The sequence below is a fragment of the Nerophis lumbriciformis genome, linkage group LG34 (assembly GCF_033978685.3).
Source record: "Nerophis lumbriciformis linkage group LG34, RoL_Nlum_v2.1, whole genome shotgun sequence".
NCBI lineage: Eukaryota > Metazoa > Chordata > Actinopteri > Syngnathiformes > Syngnathidae > Nerophis > Nerophis lumbriciformis.
This window is the reverse complement of record NC_084581.2, coordinates 5,728,293-5,748,648: the sequence shown is the minus strand read 5'-3', so window position 1 is coordinate 5,748,648 and position 20,356 is coordinate 5,728,293. Positions and strand designations below refer to the sequence as shown.

The 20,356-nt window shown below is 40.9% G+C and overlaps 1 protein-coding gene across 1 annotated transcript; it reads left to right on the top strand.

The window, feature by feature from the left end:
* Positions 1–280: 280 nt before the first annotated feature.
* Positions 281–12,578, top strand: clvs2 (clavesin 2). The gene is made up of 5 exons (XM_061929534.1): positions 281–1,162; positions 3,600–3,774; positions 10,104–10,214; positions 10,283–10,515; positions 10,667–12,578. Exons 1-5 carry the CDS (start codon positions 774–776, stop codon positions 10,758–10,760), a joined length of 1,002 nt encoding a protein of 333 aa, XP_061785518.1. The 5' UTR covers positions 281–773; the 3' UTR covers positions 10,761–12,578.
* The last annotated feature ends 7,778 nt before the right edge of the window (positions 12,579–20,356 follow it).

The window sequence follows — 20,356 nt, the reverse complement described above, 5'->3', positions numbered from 1 at the left end:
ATGTTGAAGTAAAATAAATAAACACATATTTATTTTTAGGGAACTTCAATCAGTGAATTTCTCTGTTCAATATATCAGTCATTTAAAGAGCCTCCTCTTTCTCTCCATCATCATCCTCCTCCTTTCATGCCGCCTCCACTCTTCCTCTCTTTGTTTATGCAGGCTGGTACCTCGCCCTCCTCAGCATCCTTTATTCCCTCCCCCTCCCCTCCCTTAAAAGCACACATCTACCAGCTCCTCCCCCTCCCCATCCCCCACCCTCTCCTCCCAGCCAGTTGTCACTCACTTTCTGAGCGAACAGACGGCAGCAGCAGCAGCAGCAGACGCTAATCCTGAGCCCGGCGCACCCCGCCCAACCTCCACCCGACCAGAACCGAACCAGGGAACACAGGGAGCAAAGCCCACGGGCGGGGACACACCTGTGCGTCTGGACCAGAAGCGTATAGTTGGCAAGCGGGATGATTTAAAGACGGTACTGCCGGCGAATGGAGAGGAGGATGATGTAGCAGGTGCTGCCGCATCGCTCGGCCTCCTCCGCGGGAAAAGGTGATGCTGTCGGCGCCATCGCACACAGAGGGAGGAAGAGGTTGCGGCATGGCGGGAAGCATCATCGTTCTCCTAGAGCGGCGTCAATAAAGTTTAGTAATTGAGGATCATATGTTGCTGATGCATCCTCAGCATCTCGGGGGGGATTAGTTGCAGGCCTCCAGCTGGTTCTGAACCGGAGGCCCGCGGGGAGGGAGGAGTATTCCGTTTGGACCTCTTTCGCCGACATGACTCACCTGCAGGCGGGCTTGTCCGCCACCACCTTGGAGAAGGCCAAGGCGGAGCTCAAAGAGAACCCAGACACTCTCCACCAGGACATCCAGGAGGTGCGGGACATGATCATCACCCGGCCGGACATCGGCTTCCTCAGGACGGACGATGCCTTCATCCTCAGGTTCCTGCGAGCCAGGAAGTTCAACCACTTTGAGGCGTTCAGGCTGCTGGCCCAGTACTTTGAGTACCGCCAGCAGAACCTGGACATGTTCAAGAACCTGAAGGCCACGGACCACGGCATCAAGCAAGCCCTCAAGGACGGCTTTCCCGGCGTGCTGTCCAACATGGACCGACACGGCAGGAAAATACTGGTTCTGTTCGCCGCCAACTGGGACCAGAGCAGGTAACACACACACACACACACACACACACACACACCTGCACTGTTTGACTTTTTGGTACCGCTCCGTCACATGTACCAATTGGCATCCATTGGTACCATTTTCTCTGGCATTGGGGTTTTGGGTACTGTACATATTCGTGGCACCTTGCAATCTAATGTTGGGGTACCATCCACTAAACTACACCCCCTCTGTTGGGAAACCAGCTACTGAAACATTCTCTGACACCTTATCCTTTAGCTACCATGTACAGTAGAGATTTTTGACAACCTAACATTGTGCTAGCACAAAGTGTGCCCACATTTTGGTATCACACCACTGGGATACGATGTACTAGGGATGTTCCAATGCTGCCGTTTCTGATACCAATACCGATCACATGTATTAACGGTACATTTTTCATGTATTTATGGTGAGTGCTGTTGAAAGTTGAACAATACCAACACAATATTTAAATTAGTTACTTATTTTCTTTTATTACAGACAATTGTTTGAGCAAAACAGTGGTAGAAAATGGAATTGTAAACATTAACAAAAACAACAAAAAATTGGATTTTCAGAAAATGAAAATATCGACCAAAATCATCCTAGTATCGATCGTATACTGATACTGCCCTTGGAATCCTCTCTCTAACTCTAATTAATCTACTTGTTCATTTCCTGTTAATAACTTCTTACTTTCTACCACACTACTTTAAGATTTCTAAGGAATTATTTTTGGTTGAGAGTTTACTTAGCAGTGAGCCAACTATTAGCACGCCTGCTCCTGGTTTGCTTTCGGATTGCAACATGTTTAGCCTTGTCCTCCAGTGATAATGTTACGTAAGACACAAAGAAAATCAGTTTATTTGCTGTAATATATGTGATTATATTCACTTTTCACTGTGTATGGAGACATATAATCAGCTGCTAGCCTCTTGTCAGCTGAGGGACTACAAATAAATAATAATAGTCAGAGGGTGTTGGCATTAAAATGGGCTATTATTCGGCAGTGGCGATCACGCAATATCTATCTGTGACCGAGCGATAAGCACATCCCTACTGTGTATTTGACTACTTTTGGTACCCGACAGGTGAAGCATTACCACTTTTTGGCCACTCCTCCGCCAAATCATTTTCTTCTCAGACTTTGGATCAATCAATTCTGATTGTCCTAGAAGACGTTTTGTCTATCATCCGAGGAGGCTTTCAGTTCATGCTCAAACTCGGTAGTACCTCAGTAGTACAGCTGTAGTCTGAGGGGATGGTGCATGATTCAACACAGTGGTTCTCAAACTTTTCTCACCAAGTACCACCTCAGAAAAAAAATTGACTTTTCCAGGTACCACCATAATTACCAACATTAAAAGACAGCCGCATAGTAGGCCTAAGTATTCAGTAAAACAAGGCAAAGGTTTTATTTAACAAGTATATTTAATATTTTGGTCACTGTAACATTATCAATCAATCAATCAATGTTTATTTATATAGCCCTAAATCACAAGTGTCTCAAAGGGCTGCACAAGCCACAACGACATCCTCGGTACAGAGCCCACATAAGGGCAAGGAAAAACTCACCCCAGTGGGACGTCGATGTGAATGACTATGAGAAACCTTGGAGAGGACCGCAAATGTGGGTGACCCCCCCTGCCCCCCCTTTAGGGGAGACCGAATGCAATGGATGTCGAGTGGGTCTGACATAATAGTGTGAGAGTCCAGTCCACAGTGGATCCAACATAATAGTAAGAGTCCAGTCCATAGTGGGGTCAGCAGGAAACCATCCCGAGAGGAGACGAGTCAGCAGCGCAGAAATGTTCCCAACCGATGCACAGGCGAGCGGTCCACCCCGGGTCCCGACTCTGGACAGCCAGCACTTCATCCATGGCCACCGGACCTGTGTCCCCCCCTCCACAAGGGAGAGGGGAGCAGAGGAGAAAAGAAAAGAAACGGCAGATCAACTGGTCTAAAAGGGGGGTTTATTTAAAGGCTAGAGTATACAAATGAGTTTTAAGATGGGACTTAAATGCTTCTACTGAGGTAGCATCTCTAATTGTTACCGGGAGGGCATTCCATAGTACTGGAGCCCGAATAGAAAACGCTTTATAGCCCGCAGACTTTTTTTGGGCTCTGGGAATCACTAATAAGCCGTTACACACCGTTTGAACAGTAACACTGTGTTTGCATATTGGAAAATAAAACACTGTACTTTAATCAAGTGAATATTTGGCGTACCACTAGCTGGAGTCCCACACACGTACCACAGTTTGAGAATCTCTCCCCTTACAAGAATAGTTCTTCTCTTCCGGGGTTGAAAAGGAGTTTCTTACTGGCCTCGTTCCAATGCATGGAGTGAGAAGCAAAACATCTTCTGGGACAATCTGAACAGTCTAGTTGTGCCTAATACTGCACCATTGTTTGGAACACACATGCCATTGCGTAGCTAATGCCATCTTGCCTCAGGTACACGTTTGTGGACATCCTGAGATCCATCCTGCTGTCCCTGGAGGCCATGATTGAAGACGCTGAGCTGCAGGTGAACGGCTTCATCCTCATCATCGACTGGAGCAACTTCACCTTCAAGCAGGCATCCAAGCTGACGCCCAGCATGCTGAGACTCGCCATCGAGGGGCTGCAGGTAAGGAATGTTCCAGGGTCGAGCTGCAGCCGCTGCCCTCTTCAGCCACTCGTCGCCATGACGATGCTGCACCGTGTTAATTTTCATCCATGTAAAGACACCTATGTAGCATGAAGGCCATGTCTTGGGATGCGGTTGTGTAGTTTTTCCGCTGATGCTTGCTGCGTCTGTAGCAATAGGAATTGGGTAATGCTCAACCGTCCAGTTTGTATACGTCATTGAAAGACAGAACAAGCTGAAACAGCGTCTTCTAACCAGTGAGAATGACACCGCCTGCCTTGCTGCTTCCCGTCAATACCATTCTTCCATGAGCATAAAGACAAGATTATTAGTATTGTAGCCTCCAGCGAGGCACAGCAGGTGAATAGTGCGCAGGATCCAACCCAATCCAGTCATAATCCTGCAGGATTACAATGTTGTTAAGGGATTGAAAAATGACTGTAAAACATCTCCGGATTGTCCTCTTGATGAAAATGCTAAATAAAAGCGGTCGTGAGTTTAGAGTTCACATACAGTACCAAAACAAAAGGGGGTGGCATTTTCTGCTGCTGTCATGCAAAAGAAAGGAAAAAGAATGTTGACAATGTAGTGTCATCTCAAATCCATGACTGTCATTGTACACTCGAACACAATATGGACTCACTTCTTCTTCTCCCCATTTTAATATTGAATTGTAACCACTCCTGTTAGTGCCAAGATGGCGACTACCAGATCAGTGGCCTTGTGGTTAGAGTGTCCGCCCTGAGACTGGGAGGTTGTGAGTTCAAACCCTGGCCGAGTCATACCAAAGACTACAAAAAAGGGGGCCCATTACCTCCCTGCTTGGCACTCAGCATCAAGGGTTGGAATTGGGGGTTAAATCACCAAATTATTCCCGAGCACGGCGCATGCTGCTGCTCACTGCTCCCCTCACCTCCCAGGGGGTGAACATGGGGATGGGTCAATTGCAGAGGACACATTTCACCACATCCAGTGGGTGTGACAATCATTGGGACTTTATTGAGGGTGGTGAGTGTCCATCCCTGCCCATTCACCGTTCTAAACTGGTGGATCCCAAACCGGTTTTTAATAGTTCTCATGAAAGTTCTCTATTTAATAATAATAATAATAATACATTTTATTTATAAGGCGCCTTTCTGGGCACTAAAGGACACCGTACAAAATCAAAACAATAAAATCAAATTGGATAAAATCAACAATAAAAACAACAACAAAGATAGAGAAGAAAAGATGATTACAATGAATAAGCAGTCAGGAATAGGTGTGTTTTGAGTCTTGATTTGAAGAGGGATATTGAGTCTAAGTTACGAAGGTCTGGTGGCAAAGCTGCTGTCCCAGAAAAGACCAACACAGTTTGTTAGTAGTAACTACGTTTGTAAATAATTAAAGGGTACCTATGATCGTTTTAGTCACAACCTCCTTGTGGTCTAGATCAGTGATGCACAATTTGTGATACGCGGGCTCCATGGAGCGGTACACCAAATAATCACTTAGTATTCAAACACAGTGTTACTGTTCAAACTGTGTGTAATGTTACAGAGACCAAAATATGAAATAAGCTTGTTAAATGAAACCTCTGCCTTGTTTTTAAATGGATATTTAGGCCTACTACGCTACTGTATTTTTGGTGCTACTTGAAGAGCCAAATGCTTTTGGAAGTGGTACTGAAAAAAGTTTGAGAACCACTAGTCTGGGTAAGACGTATTGGATATGATTTGCTCCAGTCACTTATATAACCCACTTTCTGAATCTGTCTGCAAAATGTTTGTTCTCAGATTGCAAATGAAACCACGGCTGTTTAAATATATATCTTGAAATCATCACTTGTATCTTTTTTTCCAGGCATGGTTGAAAATAATTCAAATAAACATTATATAGATTCACCCAGTCACAACATTAGGTATACCTGCACACTCTCCGATCGATTCAGACTGCATAAAAAAGGTGCTTATATCAGCATCTATCACTGCGTATCGCATGTCTGGGTTATTATGCGTACTCCGAGATTACATGAAAATGATACTTTACTAAATGTCCGAATTAGTAAGTCCATCTCGCTGCGACATCAGACTGCAAAACCTTGCGAACAAAGACATCCAAACCTGCGAGCAAGCTAAGGCCAAAATGCATGAACCTAATGATTGGACGCCTTGACGTTGTTTGACGAGATTATCCAACATTGTAACAACATTCTTGAGTCAGAAAAGACAAATATCATCGTAGGCCCGCTTTACGATGTTAAATGGCCAGTTCTGTTGCTTGAGTACTTGGAAGTATTTAATGCATATTTTACTGTATATCAGCTGTTCAAGTGGAATGTACACATGTGTTGTCTATTTAATTTTCTGATGTGGAAGTGTTTGAAATTGCTAATGCTATTCGCTAGCACATGTATGCAAGTTTCAATGTAAATTAGCATCGAGATAGCGTAGTTGTTTAAACACATTTCATATATGTTGAATATCACAGAGAAATTATACAAGTAAAAATGTACATGCTTTATTTCTGTATGTTGAGAGCCTGTTGTCTGTGTGTTGAGCTCGCAAGTAGAGAGCATACATGAGCTGGAGCAGCATAGGATGCTTTTACAAACACTTTGAGGATTCAAACCGAATGTTCCTGAAATGTTGATTGAACTTGTTTTGTCCTGAAACACCATGTTATTTTGCACTACCACCAATTCAAACTTCAAAAATTCAAAAGTATTTGAATTAATTATTAGATTTTTGACGGGTCACTGCTTGTCATTCAGAAGTGCTTGCAAGTCCTGCAGTCAAAGCGTTGCTTTATACGCAGCAAATCTTACATTACACAGAAATACTCAATATCACTTCTCCAAGTGAACACACTCAAAAAACTAAGTCTTAGTACTCAAAAGAGACACAGCCATTATATTTTACATTTGTTCGTGAAGATGCTAAAGTTGCAAATGTGCTAACAACAAGAAGATGTGGTTTAGACCTTGTCCTTCTTTGTTCTCTGGTTCTCATCACCCCTCCCCCAGTCTTTTTTTGCCATCATAACCCTCACACACACTTCTCTCCATCATTGTTCACCTGATGTCTCCGGAATGTTCCAACCAGAGTTGGTGTTAATGGAGGATATCCTGAAATAGTTCCTTCTTTTTTCATCATCATCATCATCATCTTTCATGACGCAATATGCTTTGTTATAACCCCCCCATCCTTACAACCTCTCGCCATATCCCACCCTCCTTGCGTTCCCACGGCAACCGGCTCGACTGCCTGGTTGTCTGTTCTGGTCTTTCCTCCAGATGGGCTGGGCTTTGTTGTGTGTGTTGCAGTATGCAAGTTGGTGTGTGTGATGTTTTATGCATCGCTTGACTCGTCTTTCATTTATGAGCTTTGGATGACGTCGTGAAGTTTAACCAGCTTCTATGTGGAGACAAGAGCTGCCAGACATTAAAAGGTGAAGGCAACATTTAATATAATTCATGATAAACACGATTACAATTCAAACAGTGCAAAGCACCCATCAGTGACGTTGACATTGTCCTCACAGTAAGTCACATGAGTAGACTAGAGGAGCTCAATAAAGGTAGAACAGGATGCTATGAAACAGGGCCAATGAGAGACACGTGTAAGGACAAAAACGGCATGTTAACTGCTGTCTGTCTTTAATCGCCGACAGCATGTGCGATTTCACTGCATTGATGCCCATTGTGCCAAATTTAAAGGTCTGCAGAACCTCTGGGCTTACTGTCGACAAGCGTTAACCAGGATTTCAAAGGTTCCTCAGCCAGCTATTTCTGCTGAAATTGGCTTTTTCCCCGACATGTATTCCTTTTTTTGCGCTTTTGCCACAGCATGTCCACGTTCACAGGACACGGCATTCCAAGCATCCGGTGCTCTGACTTTGCGCACTGGCCGTAAACAACAGACAAATAAAGGGTCCGATCGTTACACTGTCATAAAGGGGATTGGCAGAGGACAAAAAAGTAGGAAAATATCCGACACACAGGATTATTAGCATAAAAATAAACCCTCATTTAGTTGCAAAAAATATGACATAAAACAGATGGATAGAGTATGTCATCATCTCAGCCGTCCCAGAAGAAATATCCAATTAACAGATTTATAGGTGCAACTTCACTTAAAGAGAAGATCAACTATAGCAACAGTTAGCGTGTACATGTAGTCGCTGGACATTGCTAACAAGTCCACGATCGACACAATCCCCCATCCAGTCAATGATAGTTGATGACAAGAGGTCTCACTCCCTTTGTTTTATTCCCACTACGGAACAGACACGATCAGGTGATAAACCCGATACACAGAGTGAACTCTCTTGCTGCCTGTTTGGTACACAGGTACCTGTAACATTTGGAAAGATTGATGAGACACAGGTGCTTGTAACATCTAGAAAGCATTATGAGACACAGTTGCTGGTAAGAGACTGATGAGACACAGGTGTTTATAACATCTGAAAAGACTGATGACACGGGTGCTTGTAAGTGACTGATGAGACACAGGTGCCTGTAAGACCAGAAGAAACTATCAAGACACAGGTGCTTGTACCATCTAGAAAGACTGAGACACAGGTGCTTGTAACATCTGGAAAGCATTATGAGACACAGTTGCTGGTAGGAGGATAATGAGACACAGGTGCTTATAACATCTAGAACAACTAATGAGACACAGGTGCTTGTAAGACCTGGAGAGACTGATGAGACACAGGTACTTGTAACAACTGGAAAGACAGGGGTGTTTGTGAAAGACTGATGAGACAGGTACTGCTCTTGTCATATTCGGAAAGACTAATGAGACACAGGTGCTTGTAAAAGACTGTTGAGACACAAACGTTTGTAACATCTGGAAAGACTGATGAGACATAGGTGATTGTGACATTAAAGAGATATTAGAAGAGAGTGACACAGGCAGCTTCACTGTGACGGGACTGATGAGACACAGATGCAGGTAAGACAAGGACAGACTGATGAGACACAGGTGCGCCGAGCACAGGGTTTTTGAGATTGATCCCTGACTGATGTGACCTAAAAAGACATGTAACATGAGGGTAGTCGACTAGGACACACTGATGAGAAACAGGTGGGTTTAAATGTGTGATCTTTTGATGAGACACAGGTGCATAAAATACAAGGATGGATTAACACAGATGGGCAGTATAGCCAGCCAGTATAGGCTGATAGGACACAGCTGCGGGGAAGACCAGGACAGATTGGTGAGACAAAGGCTCACCTCACACTAACTGAGAGGAAACAGTAAGACACAGGTGTGATATCACGACAAACTGATGAGACAGTTGGGCTTAAAACACAGCTAGACTGATGACACAGGTGTGTGGATTGCTGGGTTTTTAAGATTGATTTCTGACCCAGAAAGACAGTTGGGGCATCAATTAGGACAGAGTGATTAGACAAAGGTAAAACTAAAGGCTGGTGCTTAAAACACTGCTATGCATAGAGTGTCCATGTTGGAATGTAGGTCGGCTGTGTCTTGATGTGCGTCCTGCTGCTGTCACTTATCATCTGTCCAAAGAGGAGCTGACATGTCCGCCAGTCAAGAAGAAAGAAAAAAGCTTTTCTTTCTTAGGAGGTAAAGTGCAGCCTGAGGGATTATATTTGTTCACTTGAAAAAGCTTTGATGGGACAAGTAAGACATACAATGTTCTGTCTTATAAGCAAATATAGATTAATATTAAGCATGGTCTTTCAAAAACATCATAATTTTTGTTATCTTGTAAAGGCACAGACTTTACAATCACCTTAAATTACCGTCAACCTTTGAGGTCACCTGCAGCTAATGTCCCAAAATAGAAGAGTCCAGGTTGAGACAACATTGTTGACGCCTGTTTGTTTTTAAAACTAGTACTTTGAGACGATCACCTTAGACTTTAAGACTGCTGCATTTTGCAAACATGATATGTTTGCATGCGTCTCAAACAAACAGTGGAGCGTCTTCCTTGAGGACACAGACATGTTCAACCAGTCGTCCCCTGGTTTTCTTCCATATGTCCTTCATGTTTGTTTACCAAAAACCCCGTCCTTGCTTCTTTAAACCAGCAACATTCTCTTGAGTTCTAAAGGTTCTGGCACGTTCTGTCCCTCCCAGACTCCACAAGTTAAAAAGTAATTTTTACTTAGAAGTCTGAAAATATACAAGAGCACGTCCTTCTCAGGATGAGATTAAATCTGCAAGGACTAATCTGATCCACCAGCACAGGAATTCCATTTTTAATGCGGTATGATTCCCATCTCGTTGAGACTTCATAACGTCCGTCGGGGAATACAAACCGTGGATAAACGACTGCCTCAGACGTCCATCAGTGTCCTCTTTGTGTTTTGACAGGACAGTTTTCCTGCCAGGTTTGGAGGGATCCACTTTGTGAACCAGCCGTGGTACATCCATGCTCTCTACACCGTCATAAGACCCTTCCTCAAGGACAAAACCAGAAAGAGGGTTAGACCACGCCATCTTTTCTAAATCTTTTCAAAGGACATCGTCCACATGAATGTTGTCATCTTCAGATCTTCATGCACGGCAACAACCTAAACAGCCTCCACCAGCTGATCAACCCTGAGATCCTACCTTCTGAGCTGGGAGGCATGATGCCGCCCTACGACATGGGAACGTGGGCCCGCACGCTGCTGGAGCACGCTTATGACGAGGAGACTGAATATTGTCCAGAGTCCTACACGCTGTCGGTGCAAGACCTGGAGAGAGACCTGGAGAAGGATTTGTCTCCAAAAACAATGAAGAGGTGAGTTGACAGACACAAAACTTCTCTTCCATGGACTAAGTGTCAACAAATTCTGATTAGTGCAACCACAAGGACTCCAAAGTGTCTTTTTATTATACATATTATATTTCGCGAGCTAATGCTAATGTGCTAACATTCTGTGTCCTTGCAGGTCTCAGTCGGTGGTGGAGCCGGGCGTACTAAAACGTCCAGACAAGGTGAAGCGTGAAGAAGACAACATGCAGCCGCTGCTCTCGCTCGATTAAAAAGCAGCTGGTAGAATTCCAGAATCCTCAGCAGGACACAGACAGAGTCAAGCGTCCTCTTTCGAAAGTCTGGAGATGCACCTCAACGTCCCACAATGAGCTTCTGCTGATGGACTTCCATGTTTATTTGAAAAGTGCCAAGTTTGGAAAACTCGAAAAGATTGTCTTGAAACTCTTCTGTCCTCAGGAAGCACAAGCTCCCTGATACAACACAACAAAAAAAGAGATATTTGAAAAGAAGCTTTCTTTGTTCGAGGATTTTCAAAAGCTCGGCTTAGGATCGGCAGAAAGGACATTTAACCTCCTGGAGACAAGAGACGGAATAACGAGCAAATGTCCCTTTACAGGACATCACTGATATTGTCATTGTCTTCTTCCTTTTTATCACCACCAGGAAGTTGTAGTCCAACTGCTGTAGGCTATTAGCAATTATTGACTGAATCAACCTAAAAGGGTGTTTTTTATGTATAGAAAGATCGTTCACATTTTTATTTTACATAATCAGTGTTAAATAGAGGCTAAAACCAAAACTAGCTACTCGTTTGTAAATATAAACGTGTTAGCATCAGCTGCTAGCATAGTGCTCCTCTATTCTCACTGTCGCCACAGCAGATTAAATTATTGGTGAATTTTACAGTTCTGAAAATGTTTATATTTATTACAGGCGCACACTTTTAACAAAAAAACGCCGATACAAAAATCAAAATTGGCTGAAATGTCGTCAATATTAACAGTTAGCGTCTTTCATGTTGTGATGACTATTCACGCAGTGTTAGCGATGGTTTCCAAAAAGTGTTTATTCCCAACATTTAAAAGAGTATTCCACTCCAATCATTTTACTGTGAACCCAGCAGGAAGACAGGCTAAATTCAGTAGCTTGTTTTCTCGTGATTCTATTCCGTTGTTTGCGCTTAATGTTGTTTGACATCCTGTCCAAAGTCCACCGCTGACTTGAGCGACAAGGGGACAAGTGAATGTTGAAACCATTAAACGTCACATGGATGTAACAACAAATGTATTTATTATGTTACTTTCATTGATAAATATCACCTTTTACAGTCACTGTAGATGCTTCCAGTTTCTAGGATACAATGTTTACATTCAATAAACATCACTCAGTCACTAAAGCTCACCTGGCTCAACGCTTAAAATGTTGAAAGTATTTATTTTATTGAGCTGCTGCGTCGTCTTTCATGCTCCCAGTAATGTAAGCGAGAAGGAAACGTTAACGTTCTTCATCGACGATGCAGATTGTGGTTACACGGGGCCAAATTTGTCATGTGACTCACCACTGCCTCTTCGGGTGGACAGTGGTATTGTAAGCAAGGGCAGGCGGCGGTAACTTGCTTGTTTGTAACTTATGTAAAGAAACACAGCAAGTAAATATTTTTACTTTTATGACAAATACACTTTATCACACTGAAGGTTTCATTTATGTTTTGTTTTTCAACATTTGAATGAAAAGTGCTTGTTTATTGAAGAAATATGTTTTGATGGAATATCCCAGCAACTCAAATAAGATATTGTTGAAACAATTGTTCTAGCAAACTTGTGTCTTTATCAGAAAAACACATCAAATGTGTTGTTTTGCTCCATCGTGTAAGCAGAGACGCTTGTTTGTTGCTGCATAATGAGAATGATTTTGGGAGAAATTGAGCTGTAAATACAGAATGTTATCTTTTATTTTTGGTCTTCCAGAAATACAGTGAAAAGTCACACAGAAGTGATTGTTTAGATGGACATTGTTTCACATAATGTATCATATTTCACTAAATGTACTCATTATTCACATTGTTCTTATTAAAATGAAGGATGTTTGTACGTCTACTTGGCCTCATAACTACACAATCTAACAAACATTCATAAGACAAAGGTTTATTCTGCAAATAGAAGCGGATTCAGGCTCATTGAGTTTTGTTTTGACTTATCAGTTACAGCTTTAAAAAAAAAAACAGCTGTCACCATATAGACAAAGTTGTTATTCGCATTATTTTGAGACCAAAGTACGCACTAATGTAATCATAATATATAATAATAGTGAAAGTAACACTTTCAAACGCAATAAATGCAGTATTTTGTTTTACTATTTTAATCGAAATGTTTATTTTTACTTTAATTTAAATTAAAGTAAAAATGCAAAACAATCAAATGTAATCTCAGTCTTTGTAAGCAAACATTGACTTCAACAAACACTGAACATCTAGAAGTGCAGTTTTTTGGCAGTTGGAAAAACTGAGTCTGTGGTTAGTTTTGTTGTCATTACTTTCCAACATATTTCGCACACTTGCTCATTTGTCCGTGTTGATGGGCTTTTCTTGCTCACTCGTTTGAAGCCAAAATATTCCCAAACCAGACATTTGGCTTTTTGCCTCCTATTTTTACTATTGTTACTTTGCAGTGCTTCTCCAGTGATGTTGCTCGGTTTTTGATGTAGAGCAGTGGTTCTCAAATGGGGGTACGCGTACCCCTGGGGGTACTTGAAGGTATGCCAAGGGGTACGTGAGATTTTTTTTAAATATTCTAAAAATAGCAGCAATTCAAAAATCCTTTATAAATATATTTATTGAATAATACTTCAACAAAATATGAATGTAAGTTCATAAACTGAACATCAAATCAAGTAGGCTATTCCATTCATTACAATGCAACAATGCAACAATGCAATATTCAGTGTTGACAGATAGATTTTTGTGGACATGTTCCATAAATATTGATGTTAAAGATTTCTTTTTTTGTGAAGAAATGTTTAGAATTAAGTTCATGAATCCAGATGGATCTCTATTACAATCCCCAAAGAGGGCACTTTAATCAGAATCAAGTTGGTGATTACTTCTATGTGTAGAAATCTTTATTTATAATTGAATCACTTGTTTATTTTTCAACAAGTTTTTAATTATTTTTATATCTTTTTTTCCAAATAGTTCAAGAAAGACCACTACAAATGAGCAATATTTTGCACTGTTATACAATTTAATAAATCAGAAGCTGATGACATAGTGCTGTATTTTACTTATTTATCTCTTTTTTTCAACCAAAAATGCTTTCCTCTGATTAGAGGGTACTTGAATTAAAAACATTCTCACAGGGGGTACATCACTGAAAAAAGGTTGAGAACCACTGATGTAGAGAGTACCCGGGAGCCACAATTGATGATTTGAGTGTGTCCTGACTAAAAGGGAGTGTTTTTAAGCAGATGCCCTAGATGGTGCTAACTCTTCAAAGTGTTGTAAGCATTATATCCTGCCCTTTTCAGCACGTAATGAAGTAACTATACATAAAACGTGCATGCGCATTGGCCTTGTGTTTTGTTACCTAATCATAGCGATTTGGATAGCGAACGCTAGCTTTCATTGCTTTTATATTCTGTCATAACAACATGACCGCAAATAGTTAGTTGCTTCTCTTGGACTGCTTTTGTGTAGGCACACATGCTACGTGCAAGTGTGTACGAGACAGCGGTGAGTGACAAGCCATGACAATGGTGTTCTTGTTATATTTTTGGGTTTTAAGAAAAATCCAACTGTGAGCAAAGTGCAAACAGCCCCTTTAACAATATATATTTCTTTCAAGGTCATATATATACAAACGTAGTCTTTACAATTGTTATTTACATCTTTCCCTACTTTAGCATTCTAGTCACCTTGTACAATAAGTACATCCTTCTTGTTCATTTTTTCAATTATGTTTTGCAGTTGTTTGTAGAATTTTTCAATTTCTCCAGCATTATAGTCTGTTGTTGCACCATAGACTAACTGTGATGTCAAAGGATTTGGCTTGTAGACACGGCTTGGTCATTAGACAGCTTGATATTTGCTGGTATCCTCGGACAGGATTCTTGATGAATGTATTTACTAAAAGCCTACGCCGTGTGCATGGATGCTTTTCTCTCCACTGTAGTACATTTTACGCCCTTCCTCAGTCATTATCTCTTCAGTAATTTTCCATCTTGTTTTGTCCTAGAAGATGCTAATTGTATTTTTCCATTTCATGGGTAAGTTCTTTCAATATTCCTTGTTGACATAACTTCTTACATTACATGTGGCACTGGTAATGCGGTCTCTGCCACAGATGTCGTTTCCACCAGTAGCATACTTATCACTTCTGCTCTGTTGGGGGACAGATGGCTAGGCGGTGTTGAGTTGGTTTGTGATTTCATCATACAGTGTGTCTTGGGCAGTAGTGACATGGCGAAACCCATCCCTGTCCAAGTCAGACCACAGCCGAATTGCTCAAACTAGGTGGCCCACCTTGTTCTCGAACATGTAGCTATTGGAGTTATCTAGGAACCCATCCGACCTGGCCGGTGATCCACACTCTTTTGCCCAGTTGGGTCGTGTTAACACCACCTCCCCACGTGGTTTAGCATGTTAGCGATAGCAAGGTCCCGGAGTGTGGCACTTTGAGCCAATAGGTGAGAAATTTAGGAAGTGGGTGAGTGCCAGTACCGCTGGATACTCTACAAAAGTAGAGTACAGCTACCATACAACAAAAGGTACTGCCTCTCCACAGCACTCCCTACCTCCCTGTACTGCTTCCATAAATATTTACAATGGTGAATTTTAAAGTGACTCATCAGATATTTAGTGTTGACGCTTGTCTTTTTGTCTCTCGGTGGAATTTGTGGAGAACAAGTTATGCAAACGGCAAGTGATATTTCTTTTTCTGACAGTTAAAAAAGCCCACACCAGTGACTGCCATGTTGCTTTTCTCTGTACACAACAGACCATGCGTGCAGTATCATGACATGCGACCATACCATAAGGGAGGGGAGGGGTTGAGGAACCACGCAGCAAGACAAGGCAACATAGAGAGACTAACGGCAATCACGGTGATCTATGTGATGTCATAATTGCCATTTTCAGTCGATAGTTATAGCCGATATAATCATGCATCCCTACTTACAACAAAAACATCTATTGAGGTTTAGAATGTTTTGTTTGTGTTAAAATCAGCACTTTTATTGATAACTGTCATGATCCGTGGCCTGGATCATGTTTTGTTTAGTCATGTTCTGTTTAGTTTTGGACTCCCTTAGTTCCTGTTTTGTGCACCCCTGGGTTTGTTTTGGTTACCATGGGTGCTGATTGGGTTCACCTGCCTCTGGTTAGTGTTCGGCTCGCTCACCTGCTGCCGAGCACTAATCAATTATTCACCTTTCTCGCCACGCTCAGTCTGGCTTCGTTGTTTGCTATATGCAACTGTTACGTTTAGTTATTCCTGTTTCTCGACTCCTGATTCCTGTGCTAAGTTTTGTTCCTTATCTTCTCCTGCGATCGGCATGCGTTCCTTTTGTATGTTTCCTGTCGTTTTGTATTTCGGAGGATTTATGACAATAAATCATGTTCCTACCTACACGCTTCGTCCGGAGTAGTCCGTCTGCATCCCGGGAGAGTAACATGCGACCCCCATGAGACAATAACTTATTTTAGTACTACAGGCACCATTTTGTTTTCATTGGAATTCTAGTAATTTATTTTAGCCCCATTTGTATTGCTCCAAAAATGTTGTTTAATGCCAAAATTTTGGAAAAGTATGATACAATAAATAGAAAGAAATACATTTTTTAAAGTTGGCACCCATTGAATTTTCCAGGTATCCTGGGGACTCACTACATTGAAACCCATCAACATTACAGTACTTGATTGATTGAATTATTTATTTCAAACCTGCACAATACAACAACACATTTTTTTTTTTTTTTTTACGTTTTGGCAGAGACATTTATGCAAGGCTTGAAAGGGGGTTGATGAAGCAAATGCTTATAATATCCCAACCCCTCTCACTCATTCCACATTTGACATAAACAATATAATACAAGAACAATACTATACAAACAAAAACAAGAAAAGCTCCTGTACACTAACAATACAATAGTACCACTGTTACTATGAGACAAGACAAGACGAGACAAAACACACACACACACACACACATTCACACACACCATACTTGCCAACCTTCAGACCTCCGATTTCGGGAGGTGGGGTGGGCGTGGTCGGGGTGGGACGGGGGCGTGGTTGGGGGCGTGGCTAAAAGGGGAGGAGTATATTTACAGCTAGAATTCACCAAGTCAAGTATTTCATAGATTATATATATATATATATATATATATATATATATAAGAAATACTTGACGTTCAGTGAATTCTAGCTATATATATATATATATATATATATATATATATATATATATATATATATATGTATATATATATATGTATTTTATTATATATATATATTTATTTCATTATATATATATATATATATATATATATAAAATAAATACTTGAATTTCAGTGTTCATTTATTTACACATATACACACACATAATGATTTGATTTGATTTGATTTGATAACACTCATCTACTCATTGTTGAGTTCACGGTTGAATTGTCCATCCTTGTTCTATTCTCTGTCACTATTTTTCGAACCATGCTGAACACCCTCTCTGATGATGCATTCTGTGTGGCACGCACAAAAGTGCTTTCATCAAATGCACTAGATGGCAGTATTGTCCTGTTTAAGAGTGTCACAACATTGCTGTTTACGGCAGACGAACTGCTTTACGGTATACAAAAACGTGACTGCTGTTGTTGTGTGTTGTTGCCGCGCTGGGAGGACGTTAATGAAACTGCCTAACAATAAACCCACATAAGAAACCAAGAACTCGCCCTCCATCATTCTACAGTTATAACGTTATTGGGCAGGTATGCTGTTTATGTTGTGGGTTAGCGGACTCAGGTCCTCATGGACCTGAGTCCGCCTGAATTTCGGGAGATTTTCGGGAGAAAATTTGTCCCGGGAGGTTTTCGGGAGAGGCGCTGAATTTCGGGAGTCTCCCGGAAAATCCATGAGGGTTGGCAAGTATGACACACACACACACATACACACACACAGGCCCAAACACTCTCTGACCATACACCTCTCTCTCATCGCTCTGTGCTGAGGGCATCACTCTCTTTCCTCCTCGTACTTCTTCAGTACTTATTTTTTTAAACAGTCTTTTAAATTGAATCATGTTAGAACAGGTTTTTAACTCGTCCCCTAAGTTGTTCCACAGACTGACTCCACGCACTGAAATGCACATTGATTTTAAAGTTGTTCTAAATTTAGGAAAATATAATTTGTTGTTTCCTCTTAGGCTGTAACTATGGTGAGCATCTCTATCCTGGAATAGGTTCTGTATATTGGATGGTAGAGAGTTTTGAGATGCCCTAAACATAATTTGAGCAGTTTTAAAATTGATCTCATCGTGCAGTTTAAGTTGCTTTAACTCCATGAATAGTGGATTTGAATGATGTCTGTAGTGAACATTGGACACAATCGTAATGGCCTTTTTCTGCAGAGTGACTAAAGGCTGTAGATGGGATTTATAACAATTTCCCCAGACTTCAACACAATAGTTTAAATATGACATAATAAATGAATGATACAATAACAGCAGAGCATTGGTGTTCAATAAATGACATGATCTCATCATTCCAACACATTTAGCAACTTTTGTCCTCAGGTAATTTATATGAGGCTTCCATGATATATTTTCATCTATTACCACTCCCAAGAATGAATTTTGTTGAACATATTCTATTGGTGTATCATCAATAACAATCCTGATGGGTATATTACTTTTGCGATTGCTAAAGAGCATGATTTTGGTCTTCTTTAAATTCAGAGACAATTTGTTGGTATTAAACCAAGTTTTTAACTTGATCATCTCCTCAGTTACAGAGGCCAGAAGTTGCTTCACGTCGTCACCTGCACATGTAATGGTTGTATCGTCAGCAAAGAGGATGAACTTCAGCATTGTTGATACTTTACATATTTCATTGATATACATTATAAATAGTGTGGGTCCTAGTATCGACCCCTGGGGGACTCCACAGGTTATGTTCATGAGTGTAGATTGATGTTGGTCGATCTGAACAGTCTGCTGTCTCTCATTCAAGTAGCTCTTCAGCCATTTCCCTGCCACTCCCCTTATGCCATAGTTTTCCAGTTTATTTACCAAAATCTGTTGGTCAATGGTATCGAAAGCCTTTTGCAGGTCAATAAAAATTCCTATAACAAATTTGTTTTTCTCGATACCATTAGTAATGTTTTCTATTAGATCATTTAAAGCTAATGAAGTTGACCTATTTTGTCGGAACCCATATTGACAATCAGATAATGTGTGTTTTTCAATGAAGCCACAAAGTCTATTATCAAATAATTTTTCCAATATTTTTGACAACTGTGGCAGAAGGGAGACGGGCCGGTAATTTGTGAAGTGGTGTTTGTCTCCAGATTTGAAGATGGGAATGACTTTTGAGAGTTTCATTTGTGAAGGAAATTGTCCAAGTTGAAAAGATAAATTGCAGATGTGTGTGAATGGTTAGATGATTTGTTCCGCTACGTTCCGGACCGTCCTCATGTCGAGGTCATAAATGTCATGTGATGTTTTGTTCTTGCTTTTCTGAATAATCTCTAAGACTTCCTTTTCGACAGATGGAGTAAGGAACATCGAGTAAGGATTTTTTTCAATAAGTTCCATGGGCTGTTCATCATTAATTGGGATTTTTTTGCCAGCTCAGGCCCAACTTTAACAAAAAACATATTGAAGCCGTCAGCAATCATCTTCTTGTCACTTATGATTTGGTCGTTCTCAACAAAAAAACTTGCAGATAACACCAATGTAGTAAATGAACAAGAATAAAATGATCACAAAAGACCAGGGGCGTAGAAACAGGCTCAACACCAGGGCCTTTTCCACCAAAAGTTCAAGGACTTTTGGTTCCTAGAACCTCTGGTTCCTGGATCTATAGGTTTCTATAGAAGTGTGTGGTTTGTGTTTTCACCGCATTTCACAGTTCAGGGTAGTTTATACAAATCAGGCTGATGACCTATGGAGGAGTGGTTTACTATATTTCTATACTGATACCTTGTAAATAAACACAATATTAGGCCAGATTTATTTCACAAAAATGTAATTGAAACACAAAGCAATAATTTACAAAAACGATATGATTTAAAAAATAAGGTGTACCGAGTTGTTCATAAAAAGTCAGGCTTTTGTCCGCAATGTCCAACAGTCAGAAAGTTGTCCTCTCGGTAAATGATGAATTCATGAGGGTCAGGCGATTCTTTTTGGTCCATTTAAGCTGTAGATAACAAAATATTATTAATAAATGTTGGTGTTTATCTCACGCCAACGGCACGAACATGCCGCTTTAGCGTTAGCTTGTTAGCATTCTGTTCACTCGAGTTGAGGCTAATAACTACACAAATGGAGTGTCACTGACTACTTTTCAACATTTAATAAAGAAAATAGTTAATATTGGATGTTGTTTACCTTCGTTCCACTCGTGTAATGCCTCCTGTTTTACCACATTTATCCAACAAAGTCAGAGTAGTAAGCATCTGAGGTCGCTGCTTTGAGTCCGGCTTCATACTCCTCCGTAAATATATTTAGGAGTCCGTCCACTTCTCACAGCTTCGCGTAACCGAAATTAATTTTGTAAAAACAAATAAACAACATTAAACTGCATATTATTTAAAGACAACGGCTGAGTAAAAACACTCCAAGATAGTTCCACTGACGAGCGTTCTTCAGCACACAGA

Excerpts from the sequence above, each read along its gene's own strand:
- clvs2 (XM_061929534.1), top strand. The coding sequence starts at position 774 with ATGACTCACCTGCAGGCGGGCTTGTCCGCCACCACCTTGGAGAAGGCC. Across the intron at positions 3,775-10,103 it reads TCGCCATCGAGGGGCTGCAG|GACAGTTTTCCTGCCAGGTT; the intron begins GTAAGGAATGTT and ends GTGTTTTGACAG. Across the intron at positions 10,516-10,666 it reads TCTCCAAAAACAATGAAGAG|GTCTCAGTCGGTGGTGGAGC; the intron begins GTGAGTTGACAG and ends GTGTCCTTGCAG.